This window comes from Melospiza melodia, chromosome 22 (genome assembly GCF_035770615.1).
Source record: "Melospiza melodia melodia isolate bMelMel2 chromosome 22, bMelMel2.pri, whole genome shotgun sequence".
Lineage (NCBI taxonomy): Eukaryota > Metazoa > Chordata > Aves > Passeriformes > Passerellidae > Melospiza > Melospiza melodia.
The window spans coordinates 7,812,759-7,836,114 of record NC_086215.1 but is presented as its reverse complement, the minus strand read 5'-3'; the positions used below and the strand labels follow the sequence as shown (position 1 = coordinate 7,836,114).

Below are 23,356 nucleotides of genomic sequence, written 5' to 3'. Positions count from 1 at the left end.
ACACAAATGTGCCCCTACTGCAGCAAACTAACTCATCTAAATATCTTTTAATGGACAGTCACATTTTCTTCATTGTAGCACAGTGAATAAACACAAGCAACATGTCTGAAAGTCTCAGTGTGTGCCTCTTCAGGTAATCCCAAGCTTTCCATATGGGTATGTGTCCTACTTTTTTTGATTGCATCTCTCTTTGCTTCCCTTTCCATACAATATATGTTGATTTATACAAGCAGTTTGTCAATTTCCTTTGTTTTATGAATAGTTTGGGCAAAGTGTATTTGGTTGATGCTATTTTTAACTTCTAATCCTTTGTATTGTGCAAGTCATTAAATGAATTCTGAAACTTGTTTATAGAGCAGAGGTGGTTTTTTTTTGGTCACTAATAGCCACTATTAACCTTTCTGTTCTCTAGGATTCTAAGTTTCCTAATGCATGAAGGCTTTTCGTAGATAGTGTCTGGCTTTAGTTAAAAGCCTCAAACAAACAAACAAGAAAACAATTAAGGAAAGCCCAATTCCCAGTGCTCTGATTATAAATGGATTGTTGCATGACATCAAGATTGCTTTAATGTGTTTTCAAGGTGTTTGGATTTTATTTTGGTGTTGCTCTATAGTAGCTACTTTCCCTTCAATATTTTTTTACTGCATTAAGAATGCAGCTTTCAGCCCAAATCTGCACTCTCATGCAGCTCTGCATATGAAAATAGTAATGAGACTGGAGGGGATGCTGTGATTGTGCTTGCCCTGAGGTGGCTAGTCAAGAACATGTGTAAGCACTTCAGAACTGAGCAATGCAAAATACAACAATAAATGCCTTTTCAGGTCATTTCCCTGCCTGAACTCTTCCAGCCTGAGACCTGTTAAGATTTGCATCCTTGGTTCTTTGTGTTGCCTTGGTCTAGAAGAGGAGATCTGTCTCTGGCCAAGAATTTACCTAGCTCAGTATTCTCTTTGCCTGTTGTTAATAAAAAAGACTGTGAAATAAATAGAAATAAGTCTTCCAATAAGTGATGATTTGGGAAATGTAATTATCTGAGCCTAGTTTTCCAACCTTGATAAAATGCTTGGAATTGCATTGCTAGAACTGATACCTCAATATCTTGATTCAGAATTTTGAGTCAATAGCTAAGAAAGCTACAAGCAAATTAAGTATTTATATTCCCTGCATACAGCTCTGTCTGTTTTAGCTGCTACTTTGTGTATTTTCTAGATGAAGCCTAGCCTGGAGGAGTGGCACAGTGTTGTATTCCTGCTTTAAAGCATAGGAAATCAAATGTTGGTGTGCACTTCTGTGTGTTACAAACAAACAAACAGAAGAAGGATTTCCCAATTGTTATGATAAAGAGTGAAAGAGGAAAACAAGGGGGTTGGTGCCCTCAACCTGAGTAACATAATTCAGGCAGTCACGTATAGTGATGTATGTAATGAGGCTCTGCTGTCATCCTACAGGCTGCCTTGTCTCATCACTCAAAGCCTTTACAACATTTTATCTCTGAAGACTTATTCCATCTTTTTCCTCCCTCTGCCATATGTGTCCCCTGCTGGAAGTGAATAAGCCATTTTAACCCCTCTGCTCTTGCCTGCCTGGGTCACCTGGCAGTGTTGTGGTTTTTACCTGGTGTGTTGTATTCCTGATTCCAGCTTGGTGTCATCACTTTGGGCTGCCCTTTTGGAGCAATAACTGTGTTTGTAGCTCTCCCTTCAGGCTCTGAGGTGAGCTCAGCCTGTACTGGGCATGTTGTCTGTGCCACAGGTGCTCTGTGGTTGTATTTATTTGCAGCAGCAGTTTGTGCACCCTGCAAGAGGGCAGGCAGGGCTCTCCCCTCCTGCTGCTCCTCAGCACTCAGCCAGCCCCCCACGGAATTTGCTAATCCCTACTTTTTGCTTTCTATCATTTGAAAGGCTTAGCTGGAGCTGGAGGAGGAAGGGGTTTTTCCAGCAGACTGTAGAGAGACATTAAATGAAGAATAGGAAATAACATGGATAGTGTGGGATGATACTGCTCCAATTGTAGGTTTTTTGTAATAAAGCTTTTTGTCTGTGACTCCTAATAGGAGTCAAGTGTAGAGAAAATTTGAAAGTTGAACTGCATGTACCTCCCAATAGTTTGTGGGTAGGAACATTCATTTTCTGATATTAGGGGTCAGATTTGCATGTATTTTCACTCAGAACTAGAGCAGCACTAAAGATTGTTGGTTTAGGTGACAAAATCTTCCATATTGATTTGTTGTCTTGTCCTCTAGAGGACGTGGGGGTTTTTCCTTGAAATAGCCTGAGAACTACTTGAGTTAACAAATAAATTGGATCTTTTAAAAATAATGCTGGAACCCAATGTCATAGGCTTTCTATCTCTCTTTGTCTTGAGATTTTTTTTCTTAGTAGCTGTGATAAGGACAGCAGAGAAATTGGGATTTTAACCAAAGCAGAAAGTTGCAGGAACACATGGTGCAGCATGAATAGGATCTTGCTTCCTATTGATTTCATGCTTATAAATGCAAGTGGTCCTTTTTCTACAGTAAAGCAAGATTTGATACTGCAGGTTGGAAACCAATAACTAGAGGACTGTCTTGGTGTGCTGGAAAGGGAATCTGTAGTAATATGATTCATTTTTCTCAGGTATAAGTTCAAAATAATTTAGTGGCACTCAAATGGATTTGTTATGCTAACAACTGATACAAGGATAGGATTTTTCCACATATTGACCACAGACATCTATAGGAATGGAGCTGAGACAGCAGAAAACTGTTAGAATGATGCAGTGTCTCAGAGATTCCAGGGTTGATCCCACTGGAATGGAAAAACTAGAGCTGCGTTATTTGAAAATAAAATGAAAGGCAATCCCCAGTTAACTCTTTATACTTCTGGAAAGTCTAAAATAATGAGAATGAGTTTCAGTCTAATTTTAATTGAAGTTCCATTACTCCTGACTTAGTAATTAACAGGTGATATTTTTATTTGAGGTGTTAGAGGATATACAGTGCCTTCTTACACTCATTGCATTTGAACCTAGTCTTCAGTTTTCGATATTACCAAGTTATTCTGACATTCCCACAGATGGGGAATTACTTTTACAGCTGAGAAAATGGAAATACAGAGAAGCAGAATAACTTGCATAGGGTTACACAGGACATGATTGGCCAGACCAGGAGCTGAGACACGGCTGCTCAAGGCCTTGTCTGAAACAAACTCACCTCTCATCTTCATGGACTTTGTCAGTCTTAAGTTCATGCAGGAGTAAGAGGAATACCTCAAAGTGGAGAGCCCTGCATTTCTCATTCAGCAGAGTCAGTAGTTACTCCTGAATCAGCAAAATTATTCCTTACCACAATTCTGAAGGGAAGGAGGATTGTCTGCCAGAACCCTGCCAGTGTAGGCAGGGCTTCTTTTAACAGAGAATTTTATGTTCATGCTGCAGGAAACATATTTTGAAGTGATGCTTCCCTCAGTAGGCAAGGAAGCAATTGATTATATTTTCAGAACTGCTCAGTGACTCTTGAAGAGCCTCATGAACAGCCAAGTAGTAGAAAACCACAAACTAGCGAGGTCATCAGCAGATACAGTGAGCACGCCTAGCTTTGGATTGGAGAAAAAGGAAAAGCAAAGGAGAACTGGTGGGCTCTGGCTGCTAAGTCAGCATTTGGAGAGTATTAGTACAAGGCTGCTTTCCCTTGAAATACTTGGAAATACACAAAAATTCATGATTCGTTAAATTACAGAGAGAAACTGCTACTTTTGCCTTGGCAATAGTGATATCTTAATAGCTATATCCAGGAGGGACCCTGTGTGGAGACAAGCCTTTGGCTGCTGGTTATTTTCTCAGTTGTATCACGTGGTGTTTGCACACTGGGACAGTGTGGTGTCTTCTCAAGCCTCAAGTGCAGGGTGTGAGTGAATTTGTGTAATTGTTTTTGCCAAAAGGAGGCATGCTAGTTCTTTGGCTCCGTGTCAGCTTCTCTTTTCTTTCTGAAAGATGAAAGTGTATTTTTTTCCAGAGTACAGACAGCTGTATTAAATGGGCTTGTTAGCTAACTTGGAACTTCAGCTGGAGGAGCTGTACTGCCACAGACACGATTAGAGGGGGACTGTGCTGTGAGTATAAACTACTTCAGAACAAGCTCTTGCCCTTCTCAAGGAGAGGCACTTTGTTTTAGTCACTTAAACTTCTTTGTACTCATAGCTGGGGCTCCACCTTAGAGTCCATGTATACTTCTAGAAGCAGAAAAGCTGTAAAAAGGGAAGGAAACAATCACACACTCATCCAAAACTTCCTGTTTCATTGCAGGGACTTTCTGCCACGTGGATCTGGCATCGTAACCAGGCGCCCACTGGTCCTTCAGCTGGTCAATGCCAGCACAGGTATGTGAGCTCCCTTCCCTGTGTGTCCAGCTGGATTGCTGTCCTAGTCAGGAAGGTCTTATTTGATCATTGGAGAAAATAAATAAGGATTTTCCTAAGGAAAAATGACCTGCAGCCTTTTTGTCTGTTTAATGCCTAATGCATTAAGTGTTGAGAAGCAAAATGCTTCTTAATGGCTTTTTTTTGTTTTTTTTTTTATTATTCAAGGCTTCATGCACGCACATCATAATTTTCCTTTGCCTGTGCAGCTGTGCCTCTCATGAGTAAGACCTAAAAGCCAGAGGACCCTGCTGAAAATGAAGTGAATTATGGGGGTGAAGATGTTGGGCTCAATTGAATTATCTCAGGTTTTGACCACATCAGTGTGACTGCAGTAACTACTGTTCCACCCTGCAAACTCTGTTGGAAAAGGCCCTTGCCAGACTTCAACCCTTTAATTGTGTTTTGTTGTGTGATTCTTTCATCACACTTCTGAGTGTTTCTCTGATTTTGGTGACTATTTCTGACTCTGCTTCTGTTTACATAGAATATGGCGAGTTCCTACACTGCAAAGGAAAGAAATTCACCGATTTTGAGGAGGTCCGTTTGGAGATTGAGGCTGAAACAGATCGTGTTACTGGCTCCAACAAGGGGATTTCCCCTGTGCCCATCAATCTCCGAGTCTACTCTCCCCATGGTGAGTCCTAGTGCAGAGGGACCAGGCTCTGCACCCCATTGTGAACTGAAAACAAAGTACAGTCATCCCTTCCTGTTCAGTGGAGCATATGTGGAAGGACTTTGAGGGCACAATTTTCCTATCAGTGTGAAAACACCAGATTTAAAGGGGAGGGTGATGAGATCATTGACAATCACTGTAGAAACAACCTGCAACTGATTCTTACTGACAAGAAGGAAATGGAAAGCTTTGTGTGCTTTTGTGTGCACATCTCTTATCCCTTATTGGAGTCACTCTAACTACAGGTGGTACTTAAGACCAGCACATTGCTACATTAACCATCTCTTGTGCTAAATCCTGTGTCTAGTGCTGAACCTGACCTTGGTGGATCTGCCAGGGATGACAAAAGTCCCTGTAGGGGATCAGCCCCCTGACATCGAGTTCCAGATCCGAGACATGCTCATGCAGTTTGTCACCAAAGAGAACTGCCTCATCCTAGCAGTATCCCCAGCCAACTCTGATCTGGCCAATTCTGATGCCCTGAAGATTGCAAAGGAGGTGGATCCTCAAGGTAAATGTCTCCTGATTTATCCTGGCATTACTAGACAGTGGCCTGATCTTCATTTGGTTGTGATTAGCCCAGTAGCTGTGGCTCATGTCTGTTGTCTTGGGATGTATTTTCACCAACATTTTCTGAGAGGTATTGGTGAGTGTTAACAATTGCTGTAGTAGAAATTTTGTTACTCCCCTTTTCTTCATTTGTCTAAGCTCCATTTCTAAAGAGTTGAAGGATTTTCTTTCTTTTAATCATTTGGCCTAGAAAGAGCTAGGAAAATATACACTAAAATCCTTTTCTGCTGTGGCTTAGCTTGTGCATTCAGCAGGATACAACTGAAAACTGATCTTGATTTTTGTCTGTTTTGCTCTTGTGGCCTCTTGTGCAGGAGCCCTTGAGTAGCTGAGTTGGGCAATCTGTAAGCTCTGTGAACAGACAAAATAATGCATGAGTCATTTGATCAAGTGTGTTTGTGATTTTTTCCATAGGCCAACGCACCATTGGGGTCATCACCAAGCTGGATCTTATGGATGAAGGAACTGATGCACGAGATGTGTTAGAAAACAAATTGCTTCCCCTCCGTAGGGGTAGGTTTCCTCGTGCTTTGCCCATGATCTCTTTCCTCTGCTTTCCCTCTGTGAGGTGTCCTGGCCTCATCCTCTTCCTTCCTTCCCTTCTTATAACATTTCTTACAACTCGTGGTTAAACCATCTCTGTTCCAACCTAGAAGTGAGAAAAGTTGGGGAACAGGGCTCAGTCATGCTGTTAACAGGAACTTTTAAGGATTTATACCTTGATATGTTGTCCTAGCTGAAACACACTTATGCTCTTATTTTTACTTTTTCTTTCCTCTTTTCATTAAGGCAAACTGTGAAAGATGTCTAAAACACTACCTTTGCTGCCTAGTGTAGAGATTAAATAATTCTGAGCTGTGATATTTGCTGTGGCCATGGCAAAAGTACCTGTGCTAAGGACTCATAAAAGGAGAGTCTGAAATAAATGAGACTGGAGTGTTCTTTGTGTTAGGGGAACAATAGATGTCTAAAACACTACCTTTGCTGCCTAGTGTAGAGATTAAATAATTCTGAGCTGTGATATTTGCTGTGGCCATGGCAAAAGTACCTGTGCTAAGGACTCATAAAAGGAGAGTCTGAAATAAATGAGACTGGAGTGTTCTTTGTGTTAGGGGAACAATAGCAAATAAACTAATTCTCTGTTCCATACTCATTTTTGTCCTGCATACCAAAATATCAGAACCTGGGCCATTCAAGGAAAGTCTAATTTTAAACTCTTCCAGTTGCCCCTAATAATGTGTTACCACTAGAATCCCCCTTTTGTAATGCTGCTGATTGAGTAACTTCCTTCTCAAGTCTGAGTTTTATTTACATCCTTGCAGCCATCTGATCTCTTACCCCACTCTCACAGGTTACATTGGTGTGGTCAACAGAAGTCAGAAGGACATAGATGGCAAGAAGGACATTCAGGCAGCTCTGGCTGCAGAGAGGAAGTTTTTTCTCTCCCACCCAGCCTACAGACACATGGCTGATCGCATGGGAACCCCCTTCCTGCAGAAAGTTCTGAACCAGGTACTGTCCACAGTCAGGAACTGCTGCCCATGGTGTCACTGGCTCTGAAACACTGAGGCCAATAATGGAGCTTGCACCCCAAAGGCAGAGCACTGATTTATCCTTTCAGTAGCTGGTTTGTGGTATAATACACTATCAAAATGCAAGGTCTTTCTGGCTAAGTTAAAAGATATCTTCTAAATTCTAGTGATCTCTGTACCTAGCAGTATTTATGTGTTACTGATAGTTATTTCCCATCTGTTGAGGCTATCTATTTTTCATACAGCAGCAATTTACTGTTGCTTCCTTCTCTGCTCCCTTGAAATACTCTCTGAAGTGAAGAGAGTCTCTTTCCTATTTCTCCTTATTCAAATATTCATCTTCAAACTGGAGTTTCCCACAACTGTGCGTTGTGGAAACCTCTTATTAGAGCCTCATGAATGGTTTTGGCTCCTTCCACCTTGCCTTTTCACCCTTTTTTTTTAAAAAAAAAAGCTGTACCACCACATTGGATTTCAATGGTGTGCTAATCTGAAGGCAGAGTAGCTTCTACCCTCATGTAAAAAGCAAATGCTAATACTTTAATGTGAAGTTTATTCTTGGGTTTGGTTTGTGTGGATGGGAGTTTTGCACCATACTAGAAGGTAAACTGAAGGTCAAGAGTAGAGGGGGCAATAGGCAGGAGCTGGGGAGGGGGAATACCTTCTGCTCATAACTGGCATTTGTCCTGGGATAGACATTTTGTTAGGACCACACAGAAGAATTGAACACAGAGAGGAACTTCCATCTTTTTTGTAGTGTGGAGGCAGCAAACTCTTCCTAGTAACTACCTAGAGATTTATTGTGATCTTAAACCTTCTTCTTGTGCAGCAACTGACCAACCACATCCGCGACACGCTGCCAGGGCTGCGGAACAAGCTCCAGAGCCAGCTGCTGTCCATTGAGAAGGAGGTGGAGGAGTACAAGAACTTTCGTCCCGATGACCCTGCGCGCAAGACCAAAGCTCTGCTTCAGTGAGTGGCCTCAGTGTCCCTCCCTGGAAAGGCCTGCTCAGCAATGAGTTCTGCTTCATGCTCTTGGTTTTCTTTCAGGATGGTCCAGCAGTTTGCTGTGGACTTTGAGAAACGCATTGAAGGCTCTGGAGACCAAATTGACACCTATGAGCTGTCGGGAGGAGCTCGGATCAACCGCATCTTCCACGAGCGTTTCCCCTTTGAGCTGGTGAAGGTACTGCTTCCCCTGGCTGCTGACATACACTTTTTGTTTCCTGTTGTGTGTTTTTACTTCTGTCTGTCTCCTTACTCCTCTTGCTATCTTTCATCAACAGACTTTCTCTTCAGCTACTTTGTTTCATGGTTTTCCCCTTTATCAACTTTTTTCACTTGTGTGTCTCCTTTATTGGGATCTTCCCATAGTGCTGACTTTCCCTCTGTCCCTGTTTTTGTGACAGAACTTAACTTCCTCTGAGCTAAATGATAGTGTTTTTTGGACTTGATTCCTAGATGCTAAATTGAGTGTGAAAAATCACTTTAACAGAACCCATGGTAAATCAATGACTGAATGGCCTCACAGATATGTCAAATCTACTATGACTGAATTTCATGTGAAAGGAATTATGCTGAAACTCATAGTTCTTGATCCTGAGCATCAGACTAGATCTAAAGTTGGACTCATAGATACCTAAGAAGCAGGAAAAAGAATTGTAGGTATACTTGGGGTTACTTCTGTCTGGCCCCTATCAATGGCCTAGAGGTGGGAATGATACAGAAATTGTACTCACCACTTAACAGTGGAAGAGGATTCTTATGGACAGACAGTTTTCTTGGATGGTGAATTACACTAACCTGATCAGGAGGGGTACTGAAAATCTTTTTATAATGTCAATTGGAACAAACTTAAGAGCCAGATCTTTCTGCTTCAACATTTTTTTGCACTGGCTTTCTTTTTTTCACATTTGAATAAGATGAGGCCTTTCTAGTGGAATAAATAGCCTTCCTTGTGTTAGATTTACAATTCACACAAAATGTTTTATACATTTGTGGTCTTCACTGAAAAAGCTGCTGCCAAGATCTCATGCTAAATGTTGTGATGCAAACCAGTTTTCTTTAGAAAGCCATCTAACTCTTCAGTCCTAGTGCTTTACCACAAAGAACCTCCTTAAGAGCAGCTGAGGCATCTGTAAATGGAGGCCCTTAGCTGTTTGTGTGTGTCCAGGGTGTCCTGCTTTGGCCACAGCAGTTTTGTGGCTGGACTCTGTGTCCAACACTTGGGCTAAATCTCGTGTGTCACATGGTAGTGCTGGCATGGGACCTCTTCTCTCCAAAGTCTGCTGCTGTGTAAATCAGTTTCACAAAATTTCTGATGGAATTGTGTCCTGGTGCAGATGGAGTTTGATGAGAAGGAGCTGCGGCGGGAGATCAGCTACGCCATCAAGAACATCCACGGTATCAGGCACGTATCACACACAGGCAGAGCTCTGGCTGAAAAGCCTTGTAAATACTCCTAGACCTTCCAAATGGAGTTGAAGACTTCAGAGGTACGGTAGGTCAGCCAAAGGGAGGGATAAGCTCTGGCTTGAATCTGGGAATAGGGACAATCATTCAAGAGTTTGCTTTCTTTTCCCATGTGGGAGTCACAGAAGCCTACAAGGTAAAAGCCTGGGTGTCTTCACATCTTCTCCATCCTTTTTGGGCCTTTACATAGGAAAGTGTAGGAAGAGGGATGCTACCCCATACTAGTCCTTTGTTTAGTTAAAACTAAAACATTGATTTTCACACTAACCAGCATTTAGTTGTTCAAACAAGTGTTGGTGCACAGCCCCTCCTCCCCCAGAGATTTGAGGGAACAGTGCTGTGCCCATCACCAGGGTCCAACTGGCCCCACACAGTTAGCAAATAGATCTGTATTCCCTTCAGTGTGAAGGTGAGTTGTCAGAAAATTCAGCCCTGAGGCCCTGAATTGTGCTGCTCTTGGGAAGGTACCTGTTGGAGCACACAGGGATGTGAACAAACACTGACCTAGATTTATTTTCATTCCTTTCTCTTGGTCAGCTACCAGCTGAACTTGATAAAGGGTATCAGATGTCAGTGTCCTAGCCTTTAGGAAAATCTTCCAGGGAAGGTCTCATCTCCTCCACAGCTCTGAGGTCAAATACTCTGTGGAGGGGTCAGCCCCTGCCACCCTTAGGCTGAGGTGAAATGGTGACCTGGCTATTGCTGTCCAGCTAAGATCGATTTTGCCCTCAGCACCTCCTTCCTTGCAAGTGCCAAGCATCCCTCATTTGTAATGAACTTCAGTCAGGGCTTTTCCAGGGGATGTGACCCTTCCCAGCCCACATGTCCCGGGTTTTGGTGATGGTGGTGCCTGCTCCAAGATGTGTGTGTAACTCTGTGACATTCTCCTTGCCCCTTCTCCCCTTCCTGCCTTGTCTTGTCCCCACCCTGGGTGTTTAGAACCGGTCTCTTCACACCTGACATGGCCTTTGAGACCATTGTGAAAAAGCAGGTGAAGAAGATTAAAGAACCTTGCCTGAAATGCGTGGACATGGTCATTTCGGAGTTAATCAATACTGTTAGACAGTGCACCAAGAAGGTAACAGAGGCAGCATGGAGTTGGCACTTCCACCTGCTCGCTGGCTGCGGCGCAGCATCGTGACCTGGGCAGGGACTTGCCTGCAGCCACACTTGGTGTTTTCACCACCTCCTCAGCATGACTAGACCTGAGCAGAGCCAGCCTGGAGCGATCCAGCCAACAAGCCAAACAGAAAGGAAGCCCTGTGGAATGTGTTTTATGGCCCTGCTGCCTGAAACTTTTAGAGCTGAGGCATTCTGGAGATGTCCTGGCCACCCCTTTGTCTGTAGCATGATTCCTGGTTCCTTTGAAAACCAAGGGTATTTCTCTATGGCTACATTTTTCTTGAAATTTAATATGTAGGTTTATTTTCCAAGCCAGAGACTGGGATTTAAATTTTGTGCCCTCTGCTCTTGTAGAAGTGAGAGGATTAATCCCAGAGTTGCCCTTGGGGGATGTATGGGGCTGAAATTTAGAGCTACAGCACTTACAGTTGTGGGTTGTATCTCAAGGAAACGTTCCTGTGGTGTTTGGCTTGGTTTCTGGCTGGTTTGGTCCATATCCTGATCTGGAATAGCAGCACATGGCTGAGAAGAGGCAAGTTAGAAATGTTCATCAGCCTCTGGGCTCCATCTGTGCTCTCTCTCAAGAGAGAGGACATCAGGCTTTGCCCTTTGGAATCCATACTGGTATTTTTGGGGTCAAGGGTGGGAGCCTTGATTCTGCCCTTTGGATGCGGCAGCTTTTGTTTTTGAGTTTGGGGTTGAAAGGGAGCAAGATAAGATGACTTGTGCCATTCTTCTCAGCCATGACTTGCTGCTGCAGGCAGGGCTGGGTGCTGGTGGAAAGGCACCTCAGTTAGGACTAGGTGGGCACTGGAGACTGGAATCGCCACTGGCTTTTCAGGTGCAGGTAAATGGGCACTGCAGGAGGTTTCCACAGAGTCTGACCCCCCTCTCAGCAAGGGTGGGGATGGGTGCCCAAGTGGTGACACTTGCCATCCTTGCACAAGTGCCTGGTCCTTAGGGCCAAGAGCCTCTGCAGAAGGGCTCAGGCGTGCAGACACGTGCTTTGCCCCCCAGGACAGACTGGGAGAGCAAAGTGGATGCAGTGAGAGGTTGCTCAGGTTTCTAGAGTGCTGGAGGAGCTTCCTTTTTCTGTCCTGCTGTCCTCTCTTGGGGTGTGTGACTGTGGGAAGCACCCAGAAAATTGCCATTAGAGCCTGTTGACAGGTAAGCACAGGCCCTCGGGCTGCCAAGTATCCAGAGTCACCTGCTAACTGGATCAGAAGGGCCCTCCTTTTTCATGCCCTCTGAAGCTTCTTTTGATTTGTTCTCCATCCATCAGTTGCTATTCAAAACTGCCCATTGATTCTTTCTCATTGCATCCTTTTTTTCTTCACTTGCAATTTCTTATTTCATTGTTTCTTTTTCATTCCTCTTTTTACTGATAATTTTACAATAAATCCTCTGTTTTGAAGGCAGCAGTTCCTCAAGTGATCAGGTGGTGGGTACAACAGGGTGGGAAATATGGGAGGAGAAGAGACCAGATGGACGGAGGGGAAATATCACAGATTCAGGAATAAAGGATTCCATTTCAGCTTGGATTCTACTGCTAAGGTGTTCATGGTTGACTTCAGTTCTGGTTGCTCTGTGTGTGCTCTAGTAGCCATGGTTACAGTTTTGTTTATGAAGAAACAAAATATTGTCATTCAGGTGATACTCAGGTATTGCAAGGGACTAACTAAAAGAAAAAATCAGACTTCCCCTGAAGTGTGGTGAGGTAAACAGCATAACTTGAGCTTAGCTGGGCAACTGGATTAGTAGGAAACCTCTGCTGGGTCAGAGGATGTGAACTGAACTCTGGAAATGCTTTGCTCAAAAGAGGCATTGGTGGCACGTAGAAAGACCCTTAGGTGAATCCAAATCCTCTAACTTATTTCAGCTCTTTGCTGCTTAAAAGGCAGAGTGGTTGTACATCCCCCAATACGTGTTGAAGAGTGGTTTAATTCTGGTGTTGCTTGGGGACTTGCAGGTGTTATCCACAGAGATGTGAAAGATGAGGTGAAGGAGTAAATACCTGATTTACATGAAGGGGTGGTTATTTATAGCCCTCCCAGGATTTGTTGGTAGCTGCAGGCACCCCAGGTGTGGTTATAAACTGCAGCTTTAGAAAAGCAATATCCCATTCCCATGCCAAGGGAATGTTATTCCCTGAAAGCACTGGCAAAGTAATGGCCCATGGTAAGACAAGTAACTCAGGCTGTGTAACAAAGAGCAGCCAGTAGAAGCTCTGAAGTATTAAAAGAAACGCTGAAAAACTTTTTTGGTGCAGTAGTCTTGAATTGGATTGATCTTGGCTATATTTTAGTAACTTTAGTTTCTGTGAACTTTCTGTTCTTTTTGAGTAGAGCCATTGAGAACACAGACCACAAAATATCAGTGGAAATTGATAGTTCCTTAGAAATCACAGCAGGCCTATGGTGGGTCTGATGCTGCAGGTATAATGGATGCTTTGTATAGCTGTGGATGTCCTGTAGCACTTTTGCATTTTCCTGTATACTGGGTGCATCTATTCTTACTGAGGAAGCTGATGTTGCAGGGAAGGTGGGTGAGATGAAATAATGTTCTGTAAGTGGAGTGGTTTGCTCAAATCCCTGAAACTGAGAGACATCAGCTCAGTTTTGCCAAAACAAGGTGCAAGTGACAGACCTCTGAGGTCTTAGCCTGGCTCCTGTTAGGCTTCCTGCAGCTGGAATAAGGAAAACTTGGAAGGGGAGATAACTATGGTGGGAAGGAAAGGGAAATGAGATAAAGAGAAATGATAAATGGTGAACCTCTAGGAAAAGGGACAGTGGCTCACTGACAAGAAGTTGTGTCTTGAAATCCAAAGAAGCTTTCCTTCAGGAGGTGATCACTTGATCCCTGGGGGCTCCATCCATTCATCTTGCTCCTGACAGCTCACCATTTCACTGGCCCAGCTGCTCCTACCTCATTCCCCCTTGGACACTTCCATTTGCCTGTAGACTCTCCTGATACTTGGCAGTGCACAGGCCCCATAGCAATGCTCACCTGGTTCAGTAAACTAATGGAATGAACCAAAATCTCACTTCTCATTTTGCCTTGTGTTTTCTCTCTTCTCCCTCTTCCTTCCTTCTTTCTTCCTCCTTCCTGCTCTTTCTCTGCTTTGCTTTCTTCTTCCTCGTTGCTTCCTCCCACCCTTCCCCTGCCATGCAGAACGGGTCTCTTCACGCCTGACCTCGCTTTTGAAGCCATAGTGAAAAAGCAGGTGCAGAAGTTGAAGGAGCCAAGTCTGAAGTGTGTGGATATGGTAGTGAGTGAGCTCACATCCACCATCAGAAAGTGTAGCGAAAAGGTAAAGAAACAAAAAATCGAAGAAAGGTCAATGCCCATCCCCTTCCCACACACTTCCATGCTGTTTCTCCACACACACACACACACCAGGAACTCCAGCAAATCTAGAGAGAGAAAATTGATATAACAGTGCATCTAGAGGAGAGCAGCAACCTGCAGGTACAGGAGCAGTTTAAAGGCAGGCCAAGGGGAGTGGGTGACAACTCTTTAGCTGAGCAGTGAGCTGGGACCCAGTGGGTTACTCTGACATAATCTTTTCCTCTGTTTGGCTCAGTGTGAATCAAACCCTTTGCAAGACCAATTTGCTGTATCATTACCTGCAAATTTGGAACTTCTTAGTTGTTATTTTTAGGACCTCCTTAAATCCAGGTACCCTAGAAAAAGATAAAAAGGTAGAAAAAGACCTCCCACCCTCACAGCATGAGTGGTCTGCAATGCATATTGAACCATGGCATCTACAGAACAGCAGCTGATTAAAAGTTTGAGGTGCAAGATGTTCTGCAAGAGACATTCAGACTTCTGAGACGAGCTTTTCCAGGCATTACACCCTCTGCATCATTCTCCTGCTGATTTCTCACTCCATGGACTATGCTCAGGGCGAAGTAGTGTGATGCTTTTCCTTGCTTGCTGTGAACCATAGGAGGTGGAGCCTGAGGGCAGCAGCAGGTGGAGAGTGACAGGGAAGGTGTTAAATCCTTCTTGGAGGCTGGGGCAGGAGTGGCCGTGGTTCCCGGGCTGGTTCCTTCCAGGAGAGGGCACCACATGCCTCCTTTAAAAAAAAAGGCAGCTGTGGCAATTGGTGTTTAATTTACCAGCGAGGGGCCAGAAACATCTGGCACAACAGAAGTGTGTTCTGGAAACTGAGTTGGAAAGGAATGTTCCATGGGCTATTTTAGGACGTGGAAATTATGGTTTCCTTCTTCCAGGGTTACAGCCAGGCTCACCAGCATTTTGGTGAGCCCTAAATTGGGAAGAAGGGGAAGATAAGAATTTATGTGAGTTCAGAGTAAGGCAAAAGATGAGTTAATAAGGTCTGGCCCACTTAAAAATGCAGAGCTCATTTCCACCTCTGTAAGAGCTATCTTTGACATGCCTCAAGCTCTGCCCAGTCTATTTCTTGAGGAGTCCTGCTGTTGCCATATTGTGGGGTCTGATCTGAGGCAGAGCAGCTCCTTCTCAGCCTATTTCTAATGTGGATTTTTATTTTGATGGGTGTGATTGCTTTCACTGTGTGCTGTATCCAGCTGGTGATGTCTGCTTTGGGTGGGGAGAGAGAAAGATGATGATAAAAACCCTAGGGGTGTTGATTCTAGTTTCTCTGTTGGACCATGTCATTGGAGTGGCTGCATACCCACTTGCTCTGTGGATTTTTAATCCATGATGCGATGGATGACCCTGTGAGGATATTCCAAGGTGATGCAACCTGGGTGATCCTGTAAGGAAGGTGATAGTGACACTGTAGGAGACTAATGATGTGGTTAAAGCCAGAGAGGCCAGGGAGGCAGATGTTGGATGTAAAATAACTGCCTCAGTGAAAACACACAGCAGTAGTACTGGAAGAAAAAAAGGAAGACTTTAGGAATGTTTTAAGTCAAATGTCTGCATGTAGTGAGAAGGTTAATCTTGCCTGTACCTCCCTCTGAAAGAGTAGAAAGAAAGAAAAGGCCACTTAAGGATTTCAGCTGGACTGAGATGGGTTCTGATGCCATAAGGTAGTAACAGCACAGGGACATTAGTTAATTTGCAATATTTATTTTGCATGTTATAGCTCTAACTGCTTGACATGGACAAGAGCATGTGCTATTAGGGGAAGCATCTGGAAAAGGCTACTTTAGGACTGATGCTAATTGTAAGGTAATACCCAGCCTGCCATGTGGACTGATGCTGCATTTAAAAAGATGACAAAAACCTTTAAATTCACCAGAAGTCCTGCAAGGCTTCTGGAAAGAAAGGCTGCTTGGCCTACACCTCTTGAATTAGCTTAACAGTCCTGTAGCCTTGGTTTGTTGCTGTCCTGAACTGTTGTGTGTTATTGTTTATGTTCTCTCACAATTATTTCATTTCACCTCAGATGGTGAAGAAATCATTGTACGTACAATTGATAAAGCTGTATAGATTGAATATTTTGAGACTATCAAAGAACACAGAAGGTGACAAACCCATCTGTGTTCACAGTACAGTTTTCCTGTATGAAAAGTTGACTATTAGAGAAAGCTGAGGGCTGAAGAAGACAGCTATTAACAGCTGTCCTGTGACTGGCTTGATTCTGAGCTTCTTCCTGTTGGAGGGTAGCTCCAAAAGCAGCAGAAAGCTGGTATAAGCATGCTCCCTTACATTTAGGAAGATAATGTTCTAGCTAGTGTTTTTCCAAAAGCAGGAACCTTCTGTGCCAGACTGCACTGCAGTGTCTCACAAGTGCAGGAAAGTCTTGCAAGTCAGCAGCCCTTCAGCTGAAGGTTGATCTCTGGTGTGCTGGCAAGGACTCGTAGAATCTGCAAAGAGGGGAACTAAGGAGCATTGGGACAAATTGGTTTTCAAAGAGGGCTGTAAGCTTGTATTTTGATTAAACAGGAAAATGATGCTAAAGCAGGATGGAAACCCCACTGAGCTGGGACACGATCCCAGGCTGACAGAATTTACCCCTCGAAGGGTCGCCTGCTCTCCTGTCTTTCAGAGTCATGGCATTTCTGGGTGCTGTTTGTCCTGCTGGTGATAACTCCTTGCCCCTCTACACCCTGTTGCATGTTCCTTGGTGGTGTGACATCCTGTGGCTTGTTTATCCTTTTTCCTTGCCCACCCTTGCTGCTCCTGTGCATGCTTGGGGTCAGAAGCTCCTGCATGGGGACCAATGCTGCCAATTTATTTTTGCACATGGATGTTGCTGGATGAGCTGGGTTCTGAATAAACTACTACTTGTTTTGCACTTTGTGTGCATTTGAACTGGTTGGGACTGGGATGGTGGGGGGAGGTTTCATGTGGTTTTTGTTTGACTGTGTTTGTTTGTTGATTTTATTTTTTTTAAATTTGAAGCAAAGAAGCTGAGACTTGCTTGAAGGTTTTCCAACTTCCTGTTTTTTCTGTTTGACATAACTTGCCCATCTATCCTTTGCCAACCCCCCAAAGGAAACAGGAAGCTTTCCCTGTCTGTCTCTGAAGCAACCAGCTGCCTGAACCAAAAGATCATGGAGAACACCCAGTTTTTGCTTTTAAGATGAAGTGGTACTGGGGAACACAAATTCCACTTTTTTCCTGCCTCTGTGGCCTTCAAAAACAAACTACACATTTAAAAATAGTGTCAGATCTAGTCCAAATTCCATTTCTAAGCTATTGCAACTTGTTTGACTGCAAGGGAGCTCAAAGAGTTTGAAACTATTTGTTGGCAGATGTTAGGAATATTGGTGGTGGTTAGTGTGGGATCTGGCTTCCAGAAGTGATGCTGCACATTTTGAGACTTCTTTGTAGCATGCTATAATTATGTATACCAAAAAAAAAAGAGGGTAAACCATATTAAGAAGAAGCTTTCATAAACTGGAGGACCAAAACAAATGCAGTACATGTCTTGGGCAAATGAAATACTGTTTGACATCATAGTCAAATTAGAGATAATATTTTAAAAAAGCAGGGAAAATAGTTTCACAGGGGATAGGTGAAGTAGGGAAGAAAGGGCTGAATTCTGGATCTGGAAGTTTAATTTCATTTGGCTGTACTGGGCTTGACCTGAGTTGCAACAGTTGCTGCTGTAGGAATCACTAGAGGTTTATGACTCTAGGCAAGAAGGCAGGAGCTGTGTGAAACCCAGAGGGCTTTAAAGGTGCTGATTCTAGAAGTGAAACTCAGGTATTATCTCTGTAGATGATCTTCCCTTGAATCACAGCTACCAGAGTCCTCCTGCTTCTCAGTGTGGGCAGGAAAGGATTCACTCCTCAGTAATGTGGCAAAAAATGTGCTGTAGATGCAATGTGAGCACAGATCTCAGTTATGTAATCCTGCCCCAGCACAGGTAGAAGCAGCTGGATGCCCAGAGCTCAGTGTTTCTTGGAGACCTGAAGCCTTGAGCTGCTCAGATCCTGTGTCTCTGCTTGCAGATGTGGGAAGAGAGACAGATGCTTTTGCTTAGTCCCTCAGCAAACAGGGACTGAAATCCACTTCACTTCCTAGAGGGCTTAACAGGTTGTAAGAACAGGCCATTCACCTGCTTAGCTGCTACAGTGAGATGCTGAACATCTAGAGAAACAACTCATTTAAATGGGAAAAATCCACCAGCAAGAAGCAGTGCACTTATATCTGGGATTTGCCAAAAGCCTCATGACAGGAAGAATGGGGTGAGTTTGGAGCAGGTCTCTGGTGAGACAGAAAGGTTGCTGCAACCCTGAAAAGGGCTTTTCTCTAAAGCCCAGAGCAAGCAGAAATTAACTTTGTCTGCAACAGACCTCCAGGAACTTGGAAAAATCTGTCTGCAAGTCCAGCTTTCTAGAACTTCCCTTGACAATTTCTGGTAGCAAGGTGTATGTGTGCATGTGTACATGTGGGGGGCTGCAGCCCCCTTTTTACCTCCCTGTCCCATGTGCACGTGTTTCCTCTCTCCTGCAGCTCAGCCAGTACCCTCACCTGCGGGAGGAGATGGAGAGGATTGTCACCACCCACATCAGGGAGAGAGAGGGCAGGACCAAGGACCAGGTGGGGATCAGGAGTGTGCTTCAGGGGGGAAACTGGCTGGGGGACACCTTTTGATGATATCTAAGTTGGGCCTGAGCCAAGGGGTGTGTGGCTGCAGAGGGGATTGGATGAACAATGTGCAGGGCTCTGTCTTAGCAGTGTCAGTCACTCACCTCCTGTCTGTGCCTCTCTTTGGCAGGTCATGCTTCTAATAGACATTGAGCTGGCTTACATGAACACAAACCACGAGGATTTCATTGGCTTTGCCAAGTAAGCACCCACCTCCTCTTCCCTCCTCTTCTCCATGAGTGTTTCCTGTGGCTCTGTCCTGTAGCTGCTCCAGTAAAGGGGATGCAGAGGCCCTGGTGCAGATGCTGTTGTCCCAAGAATAGTGCAGCAGCTCTCAGTATTGCTTGTCTTTTCAGTGGCTCTGGACTGCAAGGCTGGGGTGAGAATAGAGATGCCTGGAAGGGGATGTTACAGTATTAGATTTGTGTCAGAACAAAAAAACCCAGCAGCTATGGAGGGTTAGTGACCCAAATGAGGTTCATGTGGGAGTGAGAAGATGAGTAGTCCAGGCTGAGAGAGCAGATGGCACAAGTTTGGGCTATTAAGGCTTGGAAGCCAGTGCTGGGGGGCCCCAACTCACTGTAGCAGCTATCCAGAGGGAGGGGAATTCAGATGATCAAGAAGAGCCTTAGAAGTTTTGCCTGTCTCTGCTGTTGTTTTCAGTGCTCAGCAGAGGAGCAGCCAGATGAGCAAGAAGAAGGCAGCTGGTAACCAGGTAGGCCAAGTTCCATCTCCTTCACCGCTGCAAGGAGGACGTGTTTGCTACCTGGGAGCTACCAGGTGGACAAGTGCTGGGCTGGATGCAGCACTGTTCCAAGTTGTTTTGTTGTGTTGCCTTTTTTTGTTTGTTTTTAACACATCAAGCTGTTTATAACTGGAGGATAGTGGTTTAGGGTACCTGCAGTCAGGAAGAACTGAACATCTGGCAGCAATGGAGGGCAATGACAGCTTGATAATCAAGATCTGGTCTTGCTTTTCTGGTAGAAATCCCTATTAATTAAGGTTCTGTAAATTCCTGTTTGTTCAGCCCCTTCACTAACTGTGCCAGCTCTCCTGCCAAGGTGAGAGGTACAGAACACCAGGTCTGAACTATTACAGAATTTTCCTTTCTAGTTGTCTTTCCCATGAGTGGTATCTACTTTCTGAAAAGAGATTTCAAGAGAGTTCATGGGCTCTTTTTCTGAAAAACTTCACTGGAAGTGTATAAATCTCTGTTCAGGGGGATAGAGGGTGATGACAGCCCTGGTTGCAGTGGGTATGTATCAGAACACACCATGGGAGAAGACAGCAGTGGAGGGGAGGACTTCCCTTAATCCTCCAGGAGCTGTAAGGAGTGTACACAGAATTAAAAAGAGAATAATGACACTTTGTCCCAGATTTGCTGGGAACGTGGCAAGGCTATCTTGGCTAGAAGATCCTGGAAACAAAGCCTTACAAGCAGCTTCATAGAGAATGGAAGCAAATGCTTTTGCTTAGTCTTTTAAAAAGACATTCACTCCTGACATCCATCTTCATAACAGAATATTGGCCACCTCTCCCTGGACATGACATTGCAGAGTGTTTCAGATTGTTGGCAGGCAGGTGTCCTCAGCAGGTTGGGCTGGCCAGCCAGCCATTTTGGAGCAGCTGTAGGGAATCCCATCCTCTGCAGTCCCTTCCAGTAGAGCTGAGGGTAGAAGAGTGCAAAGGGCAGACTCTGGATCTACCTCTAAAATGCTTTTGCTTTCCCATTAGCAGATTTATTTTGGGATGGGGGTTGCTTGTGTTAACACCTGGGATAAAAGATTTGGTACCAGCCTCCAATCTATTTTATTTTATTTTTGAGCCTCTCTTCTCCTGCTCCAGCTTTCCTGGTAATAATCTCTCCTCTCTTTGCTCCTCTCCTGCTCTCTGCTCTGCTGCTGTTGCTATGGTTCCCCTTTGCAGGATGAGATCCTGGTGAGTAGAAGGCCACTCAGCAGGGTGTGCTAATGAACATTAATGTTGCATCTGGGAAGGCAAAACCAGGGCATAAACACATTATTTTCTCTGCTGCTGAATGGGGAGAGGACGGCAGCTGGCATTAGACACAGATGTAGCAGAAACGAGGTGGAAAGGTAGTATGGTGAGGAGGAATTCAGAGCTGCGGGTACATCTTTCGAGTGGGTGGAGATAAAAAGCAGCAATCCAAGGATGTGCAGTTCTGTTCCACTGCCCCCTCCTGTCCACACGGAGAGTAGGACTAGCTCGAGCTTAGAAGGCAGGAGCTGAGCACCCGAGGCTCCTGCATTTGCCTTTACAATGTAAATTGCCAGTTAAATGATCCTGTACCTCCAGGGCAGGTAACCAGGTAGGCCACCTGGGTAGGTTGCTCACACAATGAAATCAGCAGAGACACAGTGCAGTCTCATGGTTTTTCCATGCCAGCAAGTTTTCAGCAAGCATATTCATACAGCACAGTACAAATAAAGCATGCAGATGTTTCTGGGTGTGAATAGTGCAGTAACAGTAAAAGCTAAGGTCTTTAAGCTGATGCATGCCTGCATTTGATTATGGCACGTGTGGGGTTCTGAACTAGCATTTAGTGAATAGGAGTCCCCTAGAGAGTAATGCCTGGCTTCTTTACAGACTAAACTTCTAGGAACTTGTCTTGCCCAAGATTAATATGACTGCCCAAATACCTGGGTATGCTCAAGTCCAGGGTACTAATTCCAGATGCACCATTTTGTTCTGTTTTCCTTAGTGATTTCTTTCACTAAACTAAATTCTTTCTGGGGTGCTTGGTTGTGTCCTGAGCTAGTTCCCCCTACCCTGAGTTGAGTGAAGCACTCCACACTTGCAGAAAGGTGTGCTGGTGTCCTGGTTTCCTCTAGGTGTGGCCTTTTCTGGGTGTTTTGCTGTGATTTGGTGCTTGTAGGTTGTGCCAGTGTCCAAGGCACTCCTGATGTAGTTCTTTCTGTATCTCTTTCCTCTTGGCAGAGGGTATAATGCACAGCACTGCCAGGTTCCTTCCTGCCTCCTTTTTATGCTATTCCTGGCCCTTTTGGGGCAATGACCTCCACTGCCAGTTAATGGAGGGCTCTTCTGGCAGCAGCAGAGAGCACCATGTTCCTTGTCTTTCCATTCTGCTCTGCATGCAGGGATAGCCTTGGATCCTTCCTCTGTCACCTGAGGCCAGGAATGATTGTCCTTGTTAATGCTCACTGCTTCCACCCCTCAGGTGATCCGGAAAGGCTGGCTCACCATCAACAACATCGGGATCATGAAGGGTGGCTCCAAGGAGTATTGGTTTGTCCTGACAGCAGAGAACCTCTCCTGGTACAAGGATGATGAGGTGAGTAGCTCAACTGTGCTGCTTGGGTCTCAGGCATCTGATGAGGACTTCAGGTCACTGGGTATTACAGATGAAACTTCTCAGTGCTGTCTGCAGCTTGTGACAAGCTGAAAGTATCCTTGGGCCAGGCTCCCCATGGCCTCAGTTCTGCTGAGCATTTCAGAATTGATGTGAATGGGGCTTGTTTGACGCACAAGCAGTAATATTTATGCTTGAAGTTCTGGCTTAGTGGGAAGTTGACAGGCATTTGGAATGAATTTGACCTTTATTCGTTTTGCTGTGGCAGCTGTGATCATCAAGGGTGTGATGGGTTAGTTCCAAGATTTGGACTTTTAGGCATTTGTGGGGCAGCAGTGAGTTTTCTGAAGGCACGTGGCAGTGATTTCATGCATCTCCTGGTTCCAAGAAAAAAGCTTTCTCAGAGCAAAGCAACAGGAGCTGTGGACCTGAAGCTCTAGCTCAGGTACTGGCTCCTTCTGACTTCTAGTAAATTATTTAATCTCACCCAGGTCCAGCTCTTAACATGCAAAATAGGAATGTCTTTTTACTGATTCTATATTGAGCATGCCAATATAAAAATAACATATTTAAAATGTTGTATTTAAAATTGAGTTGTAAATGGTCAGAGTTCTGATCAGAAGTACAGTGATGTGTGGAATACCACTGATAGGAACATGGACCTACTCTGTAGAGTTGCTTGATAATCTTGAATATTAGCAATTCTGGCAACATGCTGTGATGTGTTTCTGCTTCAGTGGGAATTGTTATAAGCAGACAGAATCGTTCCAGCTGAAATCACTGTCAACAGCATCTTGTTTCCAATGCAAGACAAAGGTAGATAATTGTCCCTTTTGATTACTTTGAAAATAGAAAGAATAGCTGGATGGTTCTGGTAAGGATGTGATTGAAAGGTTTAGTCCCCTCAATGTGCTGGGAGATGAAGAATGTCTGGTATGATGTAGTGGTAAGCTCTGAGTTGATTAGGGCTTCTGATTGCAAATGAAGAAACTTCTCTGCCTTTTATTGTGGTTTGTGTCCCTCAGGTGTTCTGAGGCACTCACTGTTGTGTCTGGGAGCTGCAGCCAGGACTGGATTCTTGTCTAGTTGCTATCAGTGGGCCTGTTTTCTTCTCAGCAGGTAGAAATGATGACAAATACAGTGATGAATCAGCCTCTAAATATTGCTTTCTGTATGGAGATGACTGCTGTGCTGCTATGGATGAGCAGGCAGCAATTTCCTAATT

General features: G+C 44.4%; 1 protein-coding gene across 20 annotated transcripts in view; it reads left to right on the top strand.

Annotated features, from left to right (window-relative positions):
• DNM1 (dynamin 1) overlaps positions 1–23,356 on the top strand; it is a 65,092-nt gene that overhangs the window by 19,159 nt on the left and 22,577 nt on the right. For 14 of the 20 annotated variants that reach the window (XR_010030352.1, XR_010030353.1, XR_010030351.1 and 11 more), the window contains exons 2-15: positions 4,282–4,355; positions 4,882–5,031; positions 5,378–5,581; positions 6,055–6,153; positions 6,992–7,152; positions 8,002–8,144; positions 8,223–8,358; positions 9,515–9,582; positions 10,584–10,722; positions 18,666–18,752; positions 18,931–19,001; positions 19,464–19,515; positions 20,727–20,738; positions 22,000–22,113. Coding sequence is in view for 13 of the 20 variants with exons in the window: in XM_063174761.1 (XP_063030831.1) it covers positions 4,282–4,355; positions 4,882–5,031; positions 5,378–5,581; positions 6,055–6,153; positions 6,992–7,152; positions 8,002–8,144; positions 8,223–8,358; positions 9,515–9,582; positions 10,584–10,722; positions 18,666–18,752; positions 18,931–19,001; positions 19,464–19,515; positions 20,727–20,738; positions 22,000–22,113 (1,510 nt within the window). In the remaining 7 variants the exon portion in view is untranslated. Of the gene's footprint in view, positions 1–4,281; positions 4,356–4,881; positions 5,032–5,377; positions 5,582–6,054; positions 6,154–6,991; positions 7,153–8,001; positions 8,145–8,222; positions 8,359–9,514; positions 9,583–10,583; positions 10,723–13,937; positions 14,077–18,665; positions 18,753–18,930; positions 19,002–19,463; positions 19,516–20,726; positions 20,739–21,999; positions 22,114–23,356 lie in introns of all 20 variants that reach the window. The other 6 variants (XM_063174764.1, XM_063174759.1, XM_063174768.1 and 3 more) reach the window with 3 other exon arrangements.